The sequence below is a fragment of the Ictidomys tridecemlineatus genome, chromosome 6 (assembly GCF_052094955.1).
Source record: "Ictidomys tridecemlineatus isolate mIctTri1 chromosome 6, mIctTri1.hap1, whole genome shotgun sequence".
Lineage (NCBI taxonomy): Eukaryota > Metazoa > Chordata > Mammalia > Rodentia > Sciuridae > Ictidomys > Ictidomys tridecemlineatus.
Genome location: NC_135482.1, coordinates 199,353,959 through 199,372,478, shown reverse-complemented (window position 1 = coordinate 199,372,478; position 18,520 = coordinate 199,353,959). Strand labels below are relative to the sequence as shown.

At 61.0% G+C, this 18,520-nt stretch overlaps 2 protein-coding genes and 1 long non-coding RNA gene across 15 annotated transcripts in view; 1 reads left to right on the top strand and 2 right to left on the bottom strand.

The window, feature by feature from the left end:
* The window catches only part of Mcf2l (MCF.2 cell line derived transforming sequence like), a 96,603-nt gene extending 85,655 nt beyond the window's left edge, over positions 1 to 10,948 (bottom strand). For 3 of the 13 annotated variants that reach the window (XM_078016354.1, XM_021729488.3, XM_078016355.1), the window contains exon 1: positions 10,173 to 10,408. In XM_078016354.1, the coding sequence (XP_077872480.1) occupies positions 10,173 to 10,251 (79 nt within the window). In that variant the 5' untranslated portion in view covers positions 10,252 to 10,408. Of the gene's footprint in view, positions 1 to 9,469; positions 9,494 to 9,812; positions 10,030 to 10,172; positions 10,411 to 10,802 lie in introns of those variants that run through there. The other 10 variants (XM_021729474.3, XM_021729510.3, XM_078016357.1 and 7 more) reach the window with 6 other exon arrangements.
* Positions 55 to 9,250, top strand: LOC144365228 (uncharacterized). Its single transcript, XM_078016360.1, has 2 exons — positions 55 to 3,242; positions 3,522 to 9,250. The coding sequence occupies exon 2, from the start codon at positions 5,819 to 5,821 to the stop codon at positions 7,688 to 7,690; it is 1,872 nt and encodes a 623-aa protein (XP_077872486.1). The 5' UTR covers positions 55 to 3,242; positions 3,522 to 5,818; the 3' UTR covers positions 7,691 to 9,250.
* Positions 10,949 to 11,407: 459 nt separating the features above from the next.
* LOC144365229 (uncharacterized) lies at positions 11,408 to 17,824 on the bottom strand. Its single transcript, XR_013423544.1, has 2 exons — positions 17,417 to 17,824; positions 11,408 to 17,213 (listed from the first exon to the last, which is right to left on the bottom strand). It is a non-coding gene; the product is annotated as an uncharacterized LOC144365229 (long non-coding RNA).
* Between the last annotated feature and the right edge of the window lie 696 nt (positions 17,825 to 18,520).

Below are 18,520 nucleotides of genomic sequence, written 5' to 3'. Positions count from 1 at the left end.
CTGAGGTCTCGGGGCTGCCCCACACCTCGCAGAGTGGGCAGAGGGAAGCCTGGGGCTCTGGGAGAGAGCAGAGTGGACGGCCGCGCCCGCCCATCTGCCTTTGCGTTGGACGCTTCCTTCCACAGCCAGGAGCTGCTGGAAGCACAAACACCTTAGGCTCAGGAAGTCTCAAGTTCAAACAACAGCCACAGGCCAGGAGGGGCTGCCGGCTTCTTGAAATAACCAGGCAGTTCCGCCGTCTGTTCTCCCGCTGGCCGCGAGCTGGGGGAGAGGAAACGGTGGGGTGGGTTTGCTTGGCAAGCACCGCTCTGCATGGACAGCGGCTGCGCCTGACCCCAGCCAGAGGCTCTGGCCACGGATGCCGCCCTCTGACTCCCGGGACCGCTGCGGCGTGTACTGGGCAAGCGTGGGGGTTCAGACCTGCATGCCGTTGGCTTCAGCAGTGTCACCCCGGCCACCCACAGTCCCAGGGGCTCACGTGGGCTCAGTATTACACGCTCTGGGCCACAGAGGGTCTGTACTCGGGGCAGTCTCCAAAAGGCCGCGCTCTGTCTGGGGCGCTCCTCGCCGTTCCCAGCCTCGTGGCCACAGCAGCACGTCTGCTGCCCATCAGGGCACACCTGACGGCAGTGGCCCAGCGTCCTGCTGCTGGCGTCTGGGGACGAGGAGTGGGCAGGCTGCTCTGGACCCCTCGTCCATCTACGGTGCGGCCTTAACTACTGCTAGGAAATCCACACCAATCTCCGGCAGTAAAAGAGTGAACCGACCCTGCCTGGCCAGCCGGCGAGCCGCCAGTGACCGAGGATGGGGTGGAGGCCAAGCAGGCAGGGAACAGCCCTGTAGCACGCACCAGACCCAGCACCCCAAAACACTGTCTAGAAAGGGACACAGAGAGGACAGCGCAGGCAGCCCTGGCCCCAGCCCTGCCACCAGCCTGGCCCACAGACAATGGCTCCTCTGCTGCCACCCAGAGTGCCTGCTGCTCTGCCCGGCCTGCTGCCCGCCAGGCTCTTCCTCTCTGTGCGGGGCCATGCCTCCCCACCTGTGCGAGGAGAGGATCGTTCTTGCTGCGGACTTCCCACCCCAGGGCGGGAGCGCGGAGCAGCCACATGCCTAGCGGACCCCTCTGCTCGTCGCAGCCCTGGGCCCACAGGCAGGGGTTGGGGTGGGCTCTGGCCAAGGCACCGTCTGGGAGGAGCTGGAGGGAGGCTGCTGCTTAGCTGGGTTCCCGGCTCAGATGGGCATCTCTGCTACTCCTCCTGAGCCCAGCCCCTGGTGCCCAGGGCCCTGGCCTGCCCCACGAGGAAGCGACCCCAGTGGGGTGCCCTGGACACAGCCACATGCTGGCCACTCCTCACCTGTGCTCCTGTCATTTCCAAAGGTGACTCTGTCCCTCGAACAGAGGTGGGGAGTTAGGGCCTGGAATTAGCCAGTAAGAACCAGGGGCGGGCCCTCCAGGGACACAGTCCTCACAGAGCCGAGGACTTGTGATTCTCAGTGAGCCTTTGGACTGGTCTGCTTACCTTTTTAAGATAATGGCCACATCATGCTGGTCAATCCTGCGGACCTCCAGAGGCCGAGCCTGACCACACCAACTTGGAAGTCCTTGAAAGTACAGAAGACAGGGCCAGATGTGGCTCTGCAGCAGGGTGCTGGGCTCCACCCGTACCCAAAGGAAGGACGAGCCATCTTCAAAGATGAAGCAGACTTGCAAGATGAAGCCCCCCTTGGACACTGGTCACGTCTCTAGTGTGATGAGAGCACGGAATGAGAGCATGCTCTGCCCTCAGGGACTCGGGAAGCAGGACCATGCGGCCTGCCAGAGTGCCCAGGCTGTGCTGGGCTTCGCACTGGACCCAGCGACCCAGCAGAGTTGATAAAGGCCCATGCAAAAACCAGGGGCCCCTGCCCAAGTCCGACAGCCGGGCCAGCGACCTCCGTCAGCCTCAGGACCATGAGCACCTTTGTGTCCTCCATGTCAGACCTTGAGCATCTCCACAGGGTTCCATGCCCCTGGCTTTGTGCGATTTGGGGATTTGCATGGGAACAAAGGATTCTCTGGGGAGAGAGAAGGCACAGAAGGCCCTGTGGCCTGGCAACTCTGCAGTGTGGTGACCCCCTAGTGGGCGGCAGAACTGGGTCTGAACCCTGGGTCACGGCCCCAGAGCCCGCGAGTCCAGTCTCTCTTTCAGACAAAGCAACTCTGCCATGTGCTCCGAGGACCCCAGGAGGCAGGAAGCTGTGCCTGTGCCTCACGGTGCCCACGGGACTCCACCAGGACCCACCGGGCTGCGAGCTGGGGGTACCAGGCGACAGCAGCCAGCTCGGAAACGGCTTGAAAGATGTGACATTTTTTCTCCAAGCCCCGGTTATAAGATGAATGTGACCAGAGGCCTTCTGAGTGAAGAGAAGTGTGAGAATACTGCCTAGGGTCCTGGGGTCTGCGAGCCTCCAAGGCCACCAACCTCCGCCTCCACAGAGCTGCTCAGGTGCCAAGAGTGCCTCAGACATGGAGCCCGGGCCACACGCGCACCCAAGTGTGGGGAGGCAGGAGAACGAGCAGGCGCAGCAGCAGCCTAACTGTGTCACTGAGCTGCAGAGGCTGCGAGCTCAGTCACCAGTCAGGGGACAGGAACCTCTGCAGGACCCTGGCCCATGGAAACCTTGTCGGGTTCGGCTCCTCCACCGTGAGGAGCTCCAGCCACGTCTGCTCCATTCTCAGAGTAAGGCAGCTCTCCCTAGTCCTGCTTCCTTTACCTTTACTAGTCTGGGGTGGACCCTCTGAGGTGAAGCGGAGCCGACGGCGGAGGGGCAGCAGCCCCCGGCACCTTGCCCACTAGAGGGCACGTCTCCAGAAGCCCAGCCTCGGGCCTTAGAGCCGGGTCCACTGCACACGGAAAACTCAGAGAGGTCTCTAGAGCCTGGCACTGCTGGTGCCCGCCCCTGCCCTCTGAGGCAGGAGGGCCTCGGCACACCCCCAGCACCCGCCACCCATGCCCCTGGGAAGACACCCCCCTCGTCCACACAGACGTCCAAGCCCTGCTGTTGATGGCCGTGTCCTGGCTCAGTACCCTGGAGGCCAGAGGACGCTGCACCCCCTGCAGGGCTCGGATGCTCAGGTATGGCAGCCCCTCGTCCTTCCACCCAAGCCGGGCGAACAGACTCCACTGCTTTAGAGCAAGAGGAAAGCCGTCTGCCCGAGGCCTCTCTCCTCCCAGCTGGACGTCTGTGGTCCCCACCAGGTAAGTCCCACTGTGGGCCAGTCAGCACTGCACCACAACCTGCAGGACCGACGTCCACTAGCGACACACAGGACACAGGCGCTGGGTCCGTGTGGCCAGGCGCCCAGCCTCCAGGGCCCGTGGGACCACAGTCCAGGGGGACCCTGCTCTCTGGGGTCCAGGCGCCCGGTCCTGTACCCGTCCCGGCTCCATGCCAGGGCTGTGGGTCCCTTTCATCGGTGACGGGGTCTTGTCTACTTTTCAAAGCGACTTCCCCTTTCCCTTCTCTGAAATGCGCAGACTTTCAGCTTTGACTTGGGTCCTCAGACGCCGCGGGGGGTTCCACAGAAGCTCGTCTGCCTCCAGCGAGGAGGACGGGAAGCTGGCCCAAGTGCGGTCAGGCGGCCAGGTACCGACACACGCCCATGCGCAGACACCGCGACCAGCAGACGGCCACTTCACGGGGATGACGGAGGGAGGGCAGAGCTCACAGACCTCGCTGACTCCTCAGGAAACAGCCCCTGGTGGCCTGCGTCCAGCGCCCGCCCCACGCGCGGATCTACTCCCCGCAGCAACCCAGGAAAGTCGCGACCTCCACAGCTCAGGCTGCAGCAAGATCACCCTTCACAGTTCCTGGTCCTGGGTCACTAATCACGAGAAACCACGCTGGTGGCCCTTCTGGGCCCTCGGGGCAGGCGTCCAGGGTTGGGAAGACTAATCCCGCTGACTCTGGGGAGAGGCCACTCACACTGAGCATCCCAATGGCAGACAGCTGGAGAGCAGGGAGGAAGGCCGACACCCTGCACTTCCTGAAGCTCTGCCCTGGGCACCGGGCACACCCCAGCAGCAGTGGGGAGGAGCACGGCCCCTGCCTCCCCGCGGTGAGGGCCGATGGGAGGAGTGACCTCAGACCAGGGCTGTCACCCAGGCTCAGCTCTGTTGGACAGCTGACGTGGGGGACCCCACACAGCAGGATGCACCCCGGCTCTCAGGCTCCACCGCAGGGCACCCAAGTCCTCTGCGGGTTAGGCCCAGGGTCCAGTGCCAGTCTCAGCCTCCTCACTAACTGGACTCATGGATTTGGGAACCCTTAGCCCCCGCGATCCCTCTTGGACTTCACATGCTACCTCTGACCCCAAGATAACTGGGGAGTCAGAGCATGTCTGCTTCCCTGGGGGGTCTGCCTGGGAGCCCGAGGCGGGCACCCTGAAAGGTGGGTGAGTGCATGACACACCCCCAGCAGCTGTGGGGCTCTGGCCCTCTCCAGCCTGGCCCTCCATGCAGACAGCCGGAGCTCGGCACATGCTCCCAGGTGCAGCCCTCACCGGCCACTGCAGGAGTCCGCCTCTGCAGAGCTGCCCCAGGGTGCTGCAGCTGCGTCCACTGCCTGGACGGGACGGAGTGGAGAGGCACACTGATATAGTGTGGGCGGGGTCCTCCAGGCCTCTCTGGCTGAGCGGAGGCCACTGTGGACGCAGGCCCCCACAGGCCCAGAACACAGAGCAGAGTCGCATCGTGGTCAACAGTGGAGGGCCAGGCCTTTCCCAGGGTGGCTGGGCCTCCTGAGAGCATGTGGGACTCAGGCGCCCAGCCAGTGGAGAGGTTGGCACCACCAGCAGAGCGTGGGCATCCGTCAGGACACCTGAGAGCAGTGAGTGTCACGTCAGGGCCCAGAGGCAGAGGCGCGGCAGGAGCCCCATCACGGGAGGGAGGAGAGCAGCCCCAGCCCCGTGAGTGCAAGAGGAGGAGCCCTCGGAACAGTAGAGGATGAGACCCGACGTGGACCAGTCACGTGGGGCAAGCAGCACCACAGACCAAGAGCGGGGGCGGCACCGTGGAGCTAGACACACCCACCGCTGGAGCCGCTGTCCGGTGAGGGCCAGTCACAGCGTGGGAGCGGCTCCACCAAGACCTCACCACTGAAAGTTCTCCAGGAAACACGGAAAGTGAGCGTCTGCAGAGAAGCCTCGCAGGCCACGCTCCCGAAACGAGACCCTCCTGGACTTGACTCCCTCATGCTTCCTCCCACTGCCCAGCAACTGCTGCGGCTACCAGGACACAGCCCAGATGCAGCCTGCACGGGGCGGTCTGGCTTCCCACTCACCCTCCCCAGAGAGGAGCCAGAGTCTCCTTCGCTTGCTCTTTAATGGGGTGTTGGACAGAGGACACCGGCGGGAGGAGCTGGACTGTTCAGGGGAGCACCAGCAGATGGACACCAATGCTCACCTACGGCTATTCTGAGGGTGTGGGACAGCACCCCTCGAGATGGCAGCTGGAGTTGGGTGACTGGACGTGGTGGACTGGCATAGAGGATGGGTGATGGGCACAGAGTCAGGGAGGACATGTGGTCCGCAGCAAGTGGGCTCACCATGCTCTGAGGCAGCTCAGGGATGCGTCTGTCCCTACAACGGCAGCCCTCGGCATCACCACTGGGACCACGTCACAGCGTGATGTAGCTTGCACTTTCACATCTATCTTCATGCCACCACCCATTTACCTGCCATGCATCCATACACACAACCACCTGCCCACCCACCCAGCCACCCAGCCATCCCTCATTCTTTCACCCACTCACCCAAGATGAATGATTTGGATAGATGGATGGACAGGTGGGTAGGTGGACGAATGATGGATGGTGGGTAGGTAGATGTGTAGATGAGTCCATTCATTCAGCTATAGATCTGCCCATCCATCTACCCACCACCCACTTCACCCATCCATCCATATATCCATCCACCCATTCATTCATCTACACTCTGCCACCCATCCATCCATCATCCATCTACCTACCCACCCATCCATCCATCATCCATCCATCTACCTACCCGTCTATCCATCATCCGTCCACCTACCCACCCATCCATCCATCATCCATCCATCTACCCACCCGTCCATCCATCATCCATCTACCTTCCCACCCATACATACATACATCTATCCACCTACTCATTCATCTACACTCTGCCACCCATCCATCCATCATCCATCCACTTACCCACTCATCCATCCATCATCCATCCATCTACCTACCCGTCCATCCATCATCCGTCCACCTACCCACCCATCCATCCATCATCCATCCATCTACCCACCCGTCCATCCATCATCCATCCACCTTCCCACCCATACATACATACATCTATCCACCTACTCATTCGTCTACACTTCTGCCCACCCATCCATCCATCTACCCACCTGTCCATCCATCTCTCCAATCATTCATCTACACATCTGCCCATCTATCTACCCACACCCACTTCACCCATCCATCCATATATCCATCCACCCACTCATTCATCTACACTCTGCCACCCATCCATCATCCATCTACCTACCCACCCATCCATCCATCATCCATCTACCTACCCACCCATCCATCCATCATCCATCCATCTACCCACCCGTCCATCTATCATCCATCCACCTACCCACCCATACATACATACATCTATCCACCTACTCACTCGTCTACACTTCTGCCACCCATCCATCCATCATCCGTCCACCTACCCACCCATCCATCCATCATCCATCCATCTACCCACCCGTCCATCCATCATCCATCCACCTTCCCACCCATCCATACATACATCTATCCACCTACTCATTCGTCTACACTTCTGCCCATTCATCCATCCATCTACCCACCTGTCCATCCATCTCTCCAATCATTCATCTACACATCTGCCCATCCATCTACCCACACCCACTTCACCCATCCATCCATATATCCATCCACCCACTCATTCATCTACACTCTGCCACCCATCCATCATCCATCTACCTACCCACCCATCCATCCATCATCCATCTACCTACCCACCCATCCATCCATCATCCATCCATCTACCCACCCGTCCATCTATCATCCATCCACCTTCCCACCCATACATACATACATCTATCCACCTACTCACTCGTCTACACTTCTGCCACCCATCCATCCATCATCCGTCCACCTACCCACCCATCCATCCATCATCCATCCATCTACCCACCCGTCCATCTATCATCCATCCACCTACCCACCCATACATACATACATCTATCCACCTACTCACTCGTCTACACTTCTGCCCATTCATCCATCCATCCATCCATCCGCTCATTCATCTACACATCTGCCCATCCTTCTATCCATATACTCTCCCCTCCCATCCATCCATATATCCATCCACCCACTCATTCATCTACACATCTGCCACCCACCATCCATCATCCGTCCACCTACCCACCTGTCCATCCATCTCTCCATCATTCATCTACACATCTGCCCATCCATCTACCCACACCCACTTCACCCATCCATCCACATATCTATCCACCCACTCATTCATCTGCACATCCGCCCTCCTTCTATCCATCATTCATCCACCATCCAGTCACACATCCACCCACTCACTCATCCACTCATCCATGAAGAGTGCAAGGATTCCCTCCAGATCCATCAGTGGAGAGAGTGGGCCTAGGTCTCAGGCCCTCCATGACAGCGGCTCTCCAAGTTGGGATTCTGGACTAGAACAACCTGAACAGCCGGGAACTTAAAGGGGGAGTCCCAGCCTCTGCCCAGGCCAGACTTCTGGGTTGGAGGCTCTGGGCTGGCCAGTCTTCCAGGCGTCGCAGGGCAAGCCCCAGCCCGAGCACCACCGCTCTGCATTCACCAAGTGCTTAAGTCAACCTGCTGGGGAGCACGTCTCCCAGATGCTTCCCGTTTTCCACCAGTTACTGCTGAGAAAGCCAGAACCGATGGACGTGCTGGGAATGGGTCCCCACAGAGGGCTCTGCGTGGCAAAGTGCTCAAGTCAGGCCCAGGAGCCGAGTGGCCTCTGAGCGCTCAAGGTCAGGGGATGCAGATTCACAGCCCACCAGGCAGCACACACTGTCCTCCTTGGCGGGCAGACCAGCCCAGGTGACCAAGTTTCTGTGTGACAGGAAGTGACACTCAAACCTGAAGTTGGAACAGAGGCGATGGAAGGAATGCCCGAGAGCTCAGGTGAAGCCGCGGAGGGCCAGCCCACATGCAGCCTGAGGACAGGGCCCAAGCCCTCAGCTGCGACCTCACCCTCCAGGGCTAGGCAGCGCTGCCTGGGTAGCTCTGCAGACCCAGATCAAGGTCCCAGGGCCACGGGCTGCACCTGCTGCTGCTGCTGCTGATGTGACACGGGAGGCGTGAACAAATCTGTGATCCCGATTAAAAGCCCTTCTGCGGCAGACAGGGTTCTTCAGGAAATGCCCGGCTCTTAAGCCTGGGCTGGTGGTTAGAGGCACACCGACCTCTCCCCTTGACCTCTCACAGTGTGCAGCAAGCCCCTGCGCTCTGAGAGGCTCCTGCCGGTCCTGAGTGACATGCAACCCTCACGCGATGGTTTACAGCTTCTGAGCCCAACCCGCCTGCGCCAGGATGCCCCGGCCCAGGAGGAGGAAGGCCGGCTTAAGCTAAGAGGGGTGGCCATGTTGGGGATGAGCAGGGCTAGGTGCAGGTGGCTCCCCATGAAACAATGGAGAGCCACACACTTGGGCCCATCACCTACATCTGAGTCTCGGGAAGTGTGTGGCACTCAGTCCTGCAGCACTGCCGCAGGACAGGCATCTGAGGGCTGCTGCTTCAGACAGACAATGGTCACCACCAGGGCCCGGCAGTGGGCCGGCCCAGCCTGCTCCGGGAGGGGTCAGTGCACCTCCGAGACAGCTTTTTACGACTTACATGCACACGTGTCCTTCTGAGCTCACGAACAAACCTCAGCCCTGAAACCCAGGGTGACATCACAGTTGGAGCTGTGCCCACTCCTGGTCCTGACGCCAACCAAGGCAGAGGAGAGACACAGTCCTGGTCCTCCCGGGGACAAGCCCGGCCACCCATGAACAGGGCACCCACGGTGCCCTTCACCCTCACCAGGCCCGCAACAAGCAAAGCGTGGCCCACATTCCAGGCAAATGGAGCTGCTTCTGTCAGAAGAAGGGGACAGATGGCGTGAAATGGCTTTATTTTTTTGTGCCCATATCCAATAAACACAAAATCACCATCTCAACCCAATGTCTTCAAAAGTCTTGGTTAGAACACCCCACACAATGATCCCGCGGACAAAACCACTGGGGTGCTCTCAAAACCAGTGGGGCTGGCGACACCACACCCAAGCCACAAAGCCGACAACGTGTCCATGTTCTCCCAGAACACTATTGTTCAGAAAACTAGATAATGACACACACAGCACATCAGATGGCAATATCAGGCACACGTCAGAACTCACTGTTACTGGTACATCCTTATTTTCTCTTCCAGAAAAGCTAGTTGCCGCTGCCCATTTCCTTGTGCACAATGCAGCTTGAAACCCAGAGGTGACTAACTGAAGCCAACCGGACAGGAGCTGTCAGTCCCTGTGAGCTCCGGTGGGTCCATCTGAGCTGCTCTTCACAGCTAGTTTTAAGTCATCTTTCAATTAACGCCAAAAAGGAACGTCCACTCCTCACCCAAACCACTTCCAAACCTTTGTCTCGGGCTTAATTTACACTTGGTGGAGAAAAAGAGCCACCTGACTAATCTAGGTTTCTCCTCCTCAAAGGAGCTTCCTTCTGACAGCGCCCCGTCCCCACCTGGCTCTGCAGGGCCTGGGCCAGATCATGCTGGCCCGCGAATCCTGTCTCTCTCCATTGCTGTTGTCACTGCTGCAGAGGCAGCTGAGGTGCACGCAGGCTGGCATAGCCCCCGAGGCTCTGCACACACCCTGATGGTGTCCAAAGCCTGTGCCGCTGCTTTGCAGTTATTTTAACTGTGCCAGGCAGAGCAAGCCACACCGACAGCCCAGGAAACAGCCACCAGCGATTGCCCATCATATCTGTTCTTTCCTGTTATCAGAGCTAGAAACGAAAAATGAAGGCGGCTATACAGCCATGCACGCATTTCCCTGCGTTTGAACAAATGATGTCGAACACACAGCCAGCAGCTCCGCCTACCAGTGTGCCTGGAAACCGCGTTTAATCTCTGCACCATTTCTTCTAGGGCCATCTCTTCATTTCTCAGCCAAAACCTCATCCTCTGAGGCTCCAGATCGCCGCTCAGCTCTGCCTGCGCTGCACCAGGAGGTGCTCTCCGGGCGGGGCAGAGCGGTGGGGAGGGGGCGCGGCGGCAGCGGGGAGGGGGCTCCGCGCTTCGCCTCCCTGCCCGGGATTGGTCCCCGCGCCACCCGGGAGGGGGGCGCGCCCTGCGCTGGCGGGGGGCGGGGGGCGCTCGGCGGCGGAAGCGGAAGCGGCGCGCGCCTGCCCCGCGAGTCACCACCGCGGCCACCTGGAGTCCGCGCGTGTGCACCACCGCGGTTGCCAGGGAGTCATGCGTGTGCACCATCACAGGTCACCTGGGGCTCACACCGCAAGGTCACCCGGGACTCACGCATATGCATCTGCCGCACTCACCTGGGTGGGACTCAGGCGACCCCGGGAGGTCACCTGGAAATCCCGCAGCACAGAGGCACAGGTCCCCGCCCCCACTCCTCCCCTGGCTCCACCGGAGCGCCCCAGTGGAGCGCCCCAGTGGAGCCGTGTCCTTGCCGGCCCTCCAGGCAGGGCCTCATCTTCCACCTCCTTTACCTCCTGTTGTCCCTGGGCAGGTGCAGAGGCCGCAACAGCCTAGGGCGCCCTCCTGGCCTGGCCGCATGCCTCCCAGGTGGCACCAGATAAGTAGGGCGCTGGGTCCCTGAGGGGGCCGGTGGGTTCCCAGGGGCAGGGAGTCGCCTGACCAAAGGTGCAGACCTGGGAGGAAGCAAGGCTGCAGGCCCCGCTCCACCTCACCATGGTTGGCAGGGAGCCACGCTGTGCATTTGACACCAGCAGCACCCGGCTGCCACCTGCAGATTGGAGCTCGAGTGTGCATGTTGTGGCCACCACCATTCCCACTTGCAGATGCCCGGTGCATGCACACTGCACCGCACCTCTGATGCAGTGCTGGCATCCTTTGACAAAGGGCACTTCAGGAGAGGTGACGTTTCTCAACATCGCGTGTGCCCTGACATCCTGGTCCAGCAGCACGGGGTGCCCAGCTTCCTGTGTGGTGGCCTTGCAGCACAGTGCTAACCCCAAGATAGAGGGTGAATGGGTCCAGGGTTTGCCTCACAGAGCCCACGGGCTGGGAGGTGAGAAGCATCTAGCAAACAATCACAACATTAATTAGAAAGTGCAACCATCACACATAGAAGTATTGGGTAAATCATTATTAAATTGCTTTTTTAAAAAATAAAAAGCCCAGGAACATGGGCAGTTTCTCCTGGCTCTGAGTCACCTTGGGAAGGGGCATAAGCCCTGGCATGTGTGGACCCAGGCCCCTGGGCTCCTGTGCTGGGGCAGCCCCAGCTATGCCCACAGTTCTTGGAGCCAGGTGCCATCCACCTCCATGGAGAAATTATCTGCAAAGAGCCCTTGGAGGGGCCACCCAACTTGCTCCCAGCAGTTCCAGAACCTTCTCTGCCCCAGTTTCAGGGAAGGCCCGCTCCCAGGCAGATACGCTAAGATGCAGACCTTGCCTTCCCAGAGCAGCGGGCACACCTGTAGGGCAGGCCCCCTCCCAAGGCAAGGTTGTCCCTGGGGACTGGCTGCACCGGCTGGGCCCCTGAGCTTCAGAGGCCGCAGGTCTGGACCCTGGGAATGGACTTCTCTAACAGGATTCCTGCGGGTCCACACCCTGAGAACCCCTGCTGGCCTCTAGGCCATCTTTCAAGGCAGAACCAGAGGGGAAGGCGAGTCCCACCAACTCCAAGAACCCCCGAACCTCCCCTCCACCTGCCGCTGCGTCTGCCCTGGCCCTCCGGCTGAGCCAGGCACTGGGGCTGTAGGCCCCACTGAGTGGCTGCTTCAGGCCAAGCCTAGGGGCTTCCAGTGTCAGTGTCATGTGTCACCTCTGTTGCCTGGCAGGATGCTGGGCCAAGCCTTGGTCTAGCCATGCTGGAAGTCCTGACAGTTAGGCCAGACTTGGGGTACGTGGCGAGCAGGCTGCCCTCCCCAGCACAGTGGGCTCAACCAATCACTCGCAGGCCTGGGAAAAACACTGAGGCTCTGAGGAGAAGGGACTCCTGCTACAGGTGCCCCATTCCAGCTGCTGGTTGGCACTTCCCTGGCCCCAGCCTGCAGGGCTAGCAGAGTGGGCCTGCCCCTCCGTAGCTTGAGAGGCAGTTCCTAAGGCTGAGCATCTGTCCATCTCTGCCAGCATCCTCCATGTGGCTCGCGCAGTTGTGCCTTCCGTGAAGACCAATGTCTGCCGAGGAACAGCTCCCGATGGTAACACACCCCTCCAGGTACTGGCTCAGCACTCCACGCAGTGTGAACTGTCCACCCTCACAGCATCCCGGGAGAGGCACCACTTTTACCCTGCTTTTCAGAATAAGGCAATGAGAGGTACAGTAATTTGCCCAAGGCCACATAGCAGTAAGCAGCTGGGCAGACAGATTCAGGTGCTAGAGACCTGGAATCCAAGGGTTTGCCTGAGGGGACTTGGTCAGCCTTGGTCAGAACATCATCCACAAAGTTCCCCAGGTGAGGCCCAGTGCTCCATGAAAATCCTAGCCCGGACCAAGGGACAGGCTCCTTTCCAGCACAGCTGGCCCTCTCCAGGGAGGCTCATCCTGTGGCCTGAGCCCTGCGAGGTGAGTGCTGCCATGTCACACCCAGTGCTGGACTGTCCTCTGGGCAGCAATCCTGGAAGGGAGGTTGGAGACAGGAGCTGGCAGGAGGGCAGGTGGGGCCCGGGAGAGCTAGCCATCCTGAAAGGGGACAGACCAAGGGGACATAGCCTGCTGAGAGGGCAGACGCATGTGGCTCGGGACCCAGCTCTGCAGAAGCTGAGTGCTCATGGTGAGCTGACCGTGTCCAGCAGGTACCCCGTCCTGCAGGACAAAGGACACAGTGAGTCCTGCTGGGAAGTCTGGGAATGACCCAGGCTTCCTGCACAGCCAGGCGAGGCTGGCAGCCCAGGTCCTCCTGAGCTTGAGGTGCTGGCTGGCGAAGCCCAAGGCCAGCAAGGCCCACTGCCCCTGAGATTTCTGACGGCCTCAGTGAGGCAGATGGGGATGAACAAGGAGCAAAGTCCAAGACCTTCGTCCACAGCCACTGATGGTGACATGTCACTTCTGAGTGGGTGCGGGAGGAAGGAAGGGGGAGTCCTGGGACTTGGGCTGTTCGGTGGCCTGACCAGTGGAGCTGGAATCCACAGTCACAGGAACTAAACAGAATCTGGAGTCAGGATGTGGACTGCACATCCACTGCATGCTGGGTTCTCAGGAGACGGTGGCACCAGCAGCTCCGTGACCTTGTGTCCTTGCCTGTGTGCAGGATCTGTGTTCTCTTTAGCAAATCAGGAGCAAACCATGCAGTGCACACCTGGGCCACACCCTTATTCCCAGCACCCGTGTGCAAAAGCAGTCCTCCCCCGGCCTCCATCGCCACTCCAGGGTTTTCAATGCCAGGTGGATGTGGCCCGGGAAGTCCTCTCAAATTTCAGTCGGTTTCCTCAGCAGCCGTTGGCCGTCGTGCACAATGTGGCAAAGACACACTTTCCTCATGACTGATGGCTTCTCTGGTTCAGAGTCCTGGAATGGGAGTCTCAGACCCAAAGGTGCAGCTAATCTTGCTCTTCTGGAGCAGCACGTAGCAGCCAGGTATCCGCACCAGCAAACACGGGGACCTCAGGCTCCACCTCTCCTGGGGCTGCTGCAGCAAGCAGAAAGGTGGCCAAGCCAGCCCTAGCGACCCAGCATGGCCAAGAAGGACTGAGCAGTGAGGACGACCCTCTGCCTGGGTCAGGGCCGGAGCTGCTCAGGCCAGCCAGGTGGTAGGAACCGCCTCTCGGACCACATCACGTGGCACTGGAACACCACGGCCGTGGACCACTTAGCAGTCTTGGCAGCGTGGCCCGTGGGCAGTTGGGATGGCAGTTCTCCAGGTCCCCAGCCTGCTGGGACCCGCCCTGCTGAGCAGGCACCTGCGGGGGAGCGGCATCCCCTTGCAGGACCCCCTGGGCACAGTTCAGGCCACTGTTCATCAAAGCTCCAGCCCGGGCTTCAGGCCACGCCCCTGTCCCCATGCTATCCTGGGGTGGACAGGGCTGGAGGCTGGGGGCTACAGAAAGACGTGTGGCTGTGGGGGGCTGCCTAGAGCCTACAGGGGTCCTTCCTGCTCTCCAGCCTCCCCTGGACCCAGTCACCGGGTCTTCTCCCTGTGCCCCTCCTCCCGTGGGGCAGTGGTCATTGGGTGAGCCCGTCCTTCTGTGTGACCTCATCGGGCACCTTCTGTTTCCAGGGCAAGTCCCATCAGGGGGACTGGGGAGGTTTTCTTGACAGGGCTGGGGGCCCTCTCCCGAGTCCTGGCGACTCTCTGCCTGCCCCGAGGTTGGTCCTGGTGTGCTGCCTGCCCCGCAGCCTGTCCAGGTGTGCTGCCTGGGGGTAGCATATCACTCCTGCTGTGTGGAGGGCTGCTGCAGGCTGTCCAGTCCAGCCTGTCCAGGTGTGCTGCCTGGGGGTAGCGTACTCACTCCTGCTGTGTGGAGGGCTGCTGCAGGCTGTCCGGTCCAGCCTGTCCAGGTGTGCTGCCTGGGGGTAGCGTACTCACTCCTGCTGTGTGGAGGGCTGCTGCAGGCTGTCGGGTCCAGCCTGTCCAGGTGTGCTGGGCTTCTGAAGCGACACTGCTCCCCAGAGGCAGCTACCTGCTGAGCTCCACATGCCACACACGTCATCCCAGGCCACTCAGGCATCTCTGAGGTGCGCTTTAGCTTCTCCAGAGGCAAGTGACAGGGGAGGTAGCTTGGCCCCAGATGAACAGGTGCTTGGTGAGTGGGCAGGGCCTGCTGGCCGCTGCCCATCATCCAGAACTCTAGCCAAGACCCAAGGTGAGGTCGGAGTCCAAATTCTGAGTTCGGGAAACTGCTCTGTGTTGGCTCCCCATGCCCAAGGAAGGGCAGAGCCTGGGCACAAGACTTCCCTCCACCCTCTCGGGGTCCACGGGGAGACTGGGCATGCAGGTGCTCCACCCACACCCCTGAGCTGTGGAGAGGCGGCAGGACCAGGCGCTGCCTGGCAGGCAGGCCAGTGCTGTGAGGGTCTGGGAAGAAGGTGTGCCCGCAGGCTGGCTGGCGAGCCCAGCGATGCACACCCAAGCCCCTCCCAGGGACCCCATGAGCAGGCCTCTAAGAGAACACCCCTCGTCCACATGGCAAGTCCACGTGTGTGCGTGGGTGTGGGCAAGTGTGCGTACCTGTTTGTGTGTGCATGCACGTGTGTGTGGGGAGGCTGGTCCAGGGAAGACGCTGGAGGGGGTGAGTGAAAGACCCCCACATCTGACCCGGCTGTCCCAGCCCGAGCCTGCACTGGACACAGGAGGTAGGGGAGGACACGGAGAATGTAGCAGGGCTGAGCCTTGGGGACTGAATCGAAGCCCTTGTGACGTCCCCATAGCAGACAAGCAGTGGTGTAGGAATAAAACTCTCCTCGATGCCCTCTGTGGAAGGTAGGAGGAGTCAGGGTTCCCAGTGCCCCAGAATCCCTGGGCAAGTGGCTCTCCAGCCGGCTGTGGCTGCAGGAGGGACAAGGTAATGCCCTGATCCCCTCCCACCCAGCCCGGCTTGTAGGAGCCTGTGGACTTTTATTTTTTGTACTGGGATCGAACCCTTTTTATATTTTATTTTGAGACAGCTTTGAGTCTTCAGCTCAGGAGGCTGAGGCTGGAGGATCACAAGTTCGAGGCCGTAAGTAACTAGTAACTAGTCCCTGTGTCTCCTGGAGGGCCAGCAGGCCCAGGCCAGAGGGTTCTCCTGGAAGCAAATGCCCTTCCAGCACAGAGTGGCAAGCGACACAGGACCCGCTGCAGGGGCTGGGGCCAGAGCGCGGGGAGTTGGTATCACCGACAATGAAACAGGAACAGAGTGGCTTTGGCATTTTGAATTTGAAGCTGAGTTTTATGTAAGATCTGATGACCTGTCCACCTTCAGCAGGCTCTGGGAGTCCTGCTGCTCCTCTCAGGGCCCACCCGAGAACAGGGGCACCACAACAGCAGGGACAGCTGGGGCTCAGGCACTCCCGGGACCTCCATCTGCCCCCGGCCTGTGACTAAGAGTCCTGAGCCGGTCAGCGCGGGCCCCCAGCACCAGGCCACTCACCTCTGTGCACCAGGAGGCCACTGTGGTCCCTGAATAAGCCCTGAAGAGGTCCACCTAGGGCCTGCGAATGCCACCTGTGTGACAGAGGACTTTGCAGATGGGACCATGACAGGGTCTTGAGGGGGGAGTGGCCCAGGATGTCCAGGTGGACCCATGTCCCCACAGAGTCCTCATAAGAGAGGGCAGGAGCCAGAGGCAAGGAGGAGACGCAGCCTGGAGCTAGAGGGGAGGCTGGGAAGGGCAGCCCCAGATGGACAGCCTGGTCTCAGGGCTTCTGGTCCCCCGTGGTCTGATGACAAATCCCGATTGCTCTGGCCAGTTTGCGCTGGTCTCTTCAGCAACACGGAGCTGGCTCAGCCGCTGACAGGACAACCTTGACACTGCCTTCTGCAGAGCCCTGCCCCCCCCAGAACTCCCCCAGCCAAGGGTCAGAGCAGCAAGTAGAACGGCCTGCTGCAAGAGGCCCCGGGGGTGGGGCACACCAGGAGCTCTCGCGGGCTTCAAGGGTACCAGAGAGGACTACTGGGTGCCATGTGCCAACCCCAAGGTGCGTATGGGACCACCCTCCTTCACACCACACAGCAGGCTAGGACACCTGACCTGCTGGGCTCCCAGTGACTTCTGAGAGTGCACGTGTCCAAGCGGTCACACACCTGTGTCCACCTGATGCTCTACACCTGGTCTTCCAGCACCTTACAGGGACTAGAGGGCTGGGACTCCCACGTGGCACTCTTTGACAAATGACACCCGTGTCCCAGGTGGCGGCGAGGTCTTGGGCCATCCGCTTGTGTCTGCAGCTGCAGGCTGTAACAGACGGCTGGCTTTTGGAGCTTGGTGTCCTCTTGCTGACACAGGCTGCTGTCCTGGTGGGGAACCAAGGAGGGGGGCCAGCCACCATGGCAGCTGGGGCAGGACAACGGCCTTCCTCACATTTTGCTGCTCTGCAAGCTGCCTCAGAAACAGTGCCCCCCCGGGATGGCCTGCCACTTCCTGCAGGCACAAGGACACTGTGTGCTCCAGGAGGGACAGCCCTTAAGACAGGAAGGCCCCACACAGGAGGCCGTACCTGCAGAGCAGGGAGAGTGCTGTGCAGCTCGCAGGAGGCTCCTGGTGAGGGCGGCCTGCTTAAGGCACGCACAGGGAGAGCCAGGGGGCTGCTTCTCCGCAGGCAGGCGCTGCAGTGACAGTAGGCCTGGAGAAAAGAGCACGGGTGTCCTGCCACAGCACAGCTAAAGCCAGGCTCTGCCACACCTGCCTCCCTGGGAGAGCTGAGCTGACCTCCATGTGCCCCAGCCAGGAACAACACCGCAGCCCCTCCCACACAGCAGAGGCCCCTCCCACACAGCAGAGGCCCCTCCCACACAGCAGAGGTCCCGCCCATGCCAGCAGAGGCCCCGCCCACACAGCAGAGGCCACTCCCACACCAGCAGAGGCCCCTCCCACACAGCAGAGGCCCCGCCCACACCAGCAGAGGCCCCCCACACAGCAGAGGCCCCGCCCACACAGCAGAGGCCCCGCCCACACAGCAGAGGCCCCGCCCCACACCAGCAGAGGCCCCCCACACAGCAGAGGCCCCTCCCACACCAGCAGAGGCCCCGCCCACACAGCAGAGGCCCCGCCCACACCAGCAGAGGCCCCCCACACAGCAGAGGCCCCTCCCACACCAGCAGAGGCCCCGCCCACACCAGCAGAGGCCCCGCCACACCAGCAGAGGCCCCCACACACATCAGAGGCCCCTCCCACACCAGCAGAGGCCCTGCCCACGCCAGCAGAGACCCCTCCCACACCAGCAGAGGCCCCTCCCACACCAGCAGAGGCCCCTCCCACACCAGCAGAGGCCCCGCCCACACAGCAGAGGCCCCGCCCACACCAGCAGAGGCCCCCACACACAGCAGAGGCCCCTCCCACACCAGCAGAGGCCCCGCCCCACACAGCAGAGGCCCCCGCCCACACAGCAGAGGCCCCCCACACAGCAGAGGCCCCTCCCACACCAGCAGAGGCCCCGCCACACCAGCAGAGCCCCACACTCATCAGAGGCCCCTCCCACACCAGCAGAGGCCCCGCCCATGCCAGCAGAGGACCCCTGGGAGGGCACAGGCTGCTCTCTCCAGGGCTGGGCTCCAGGGCAGCCTTGTGGTCCACCAAAGGCCCTGCAGGACCTGGCCTTGAG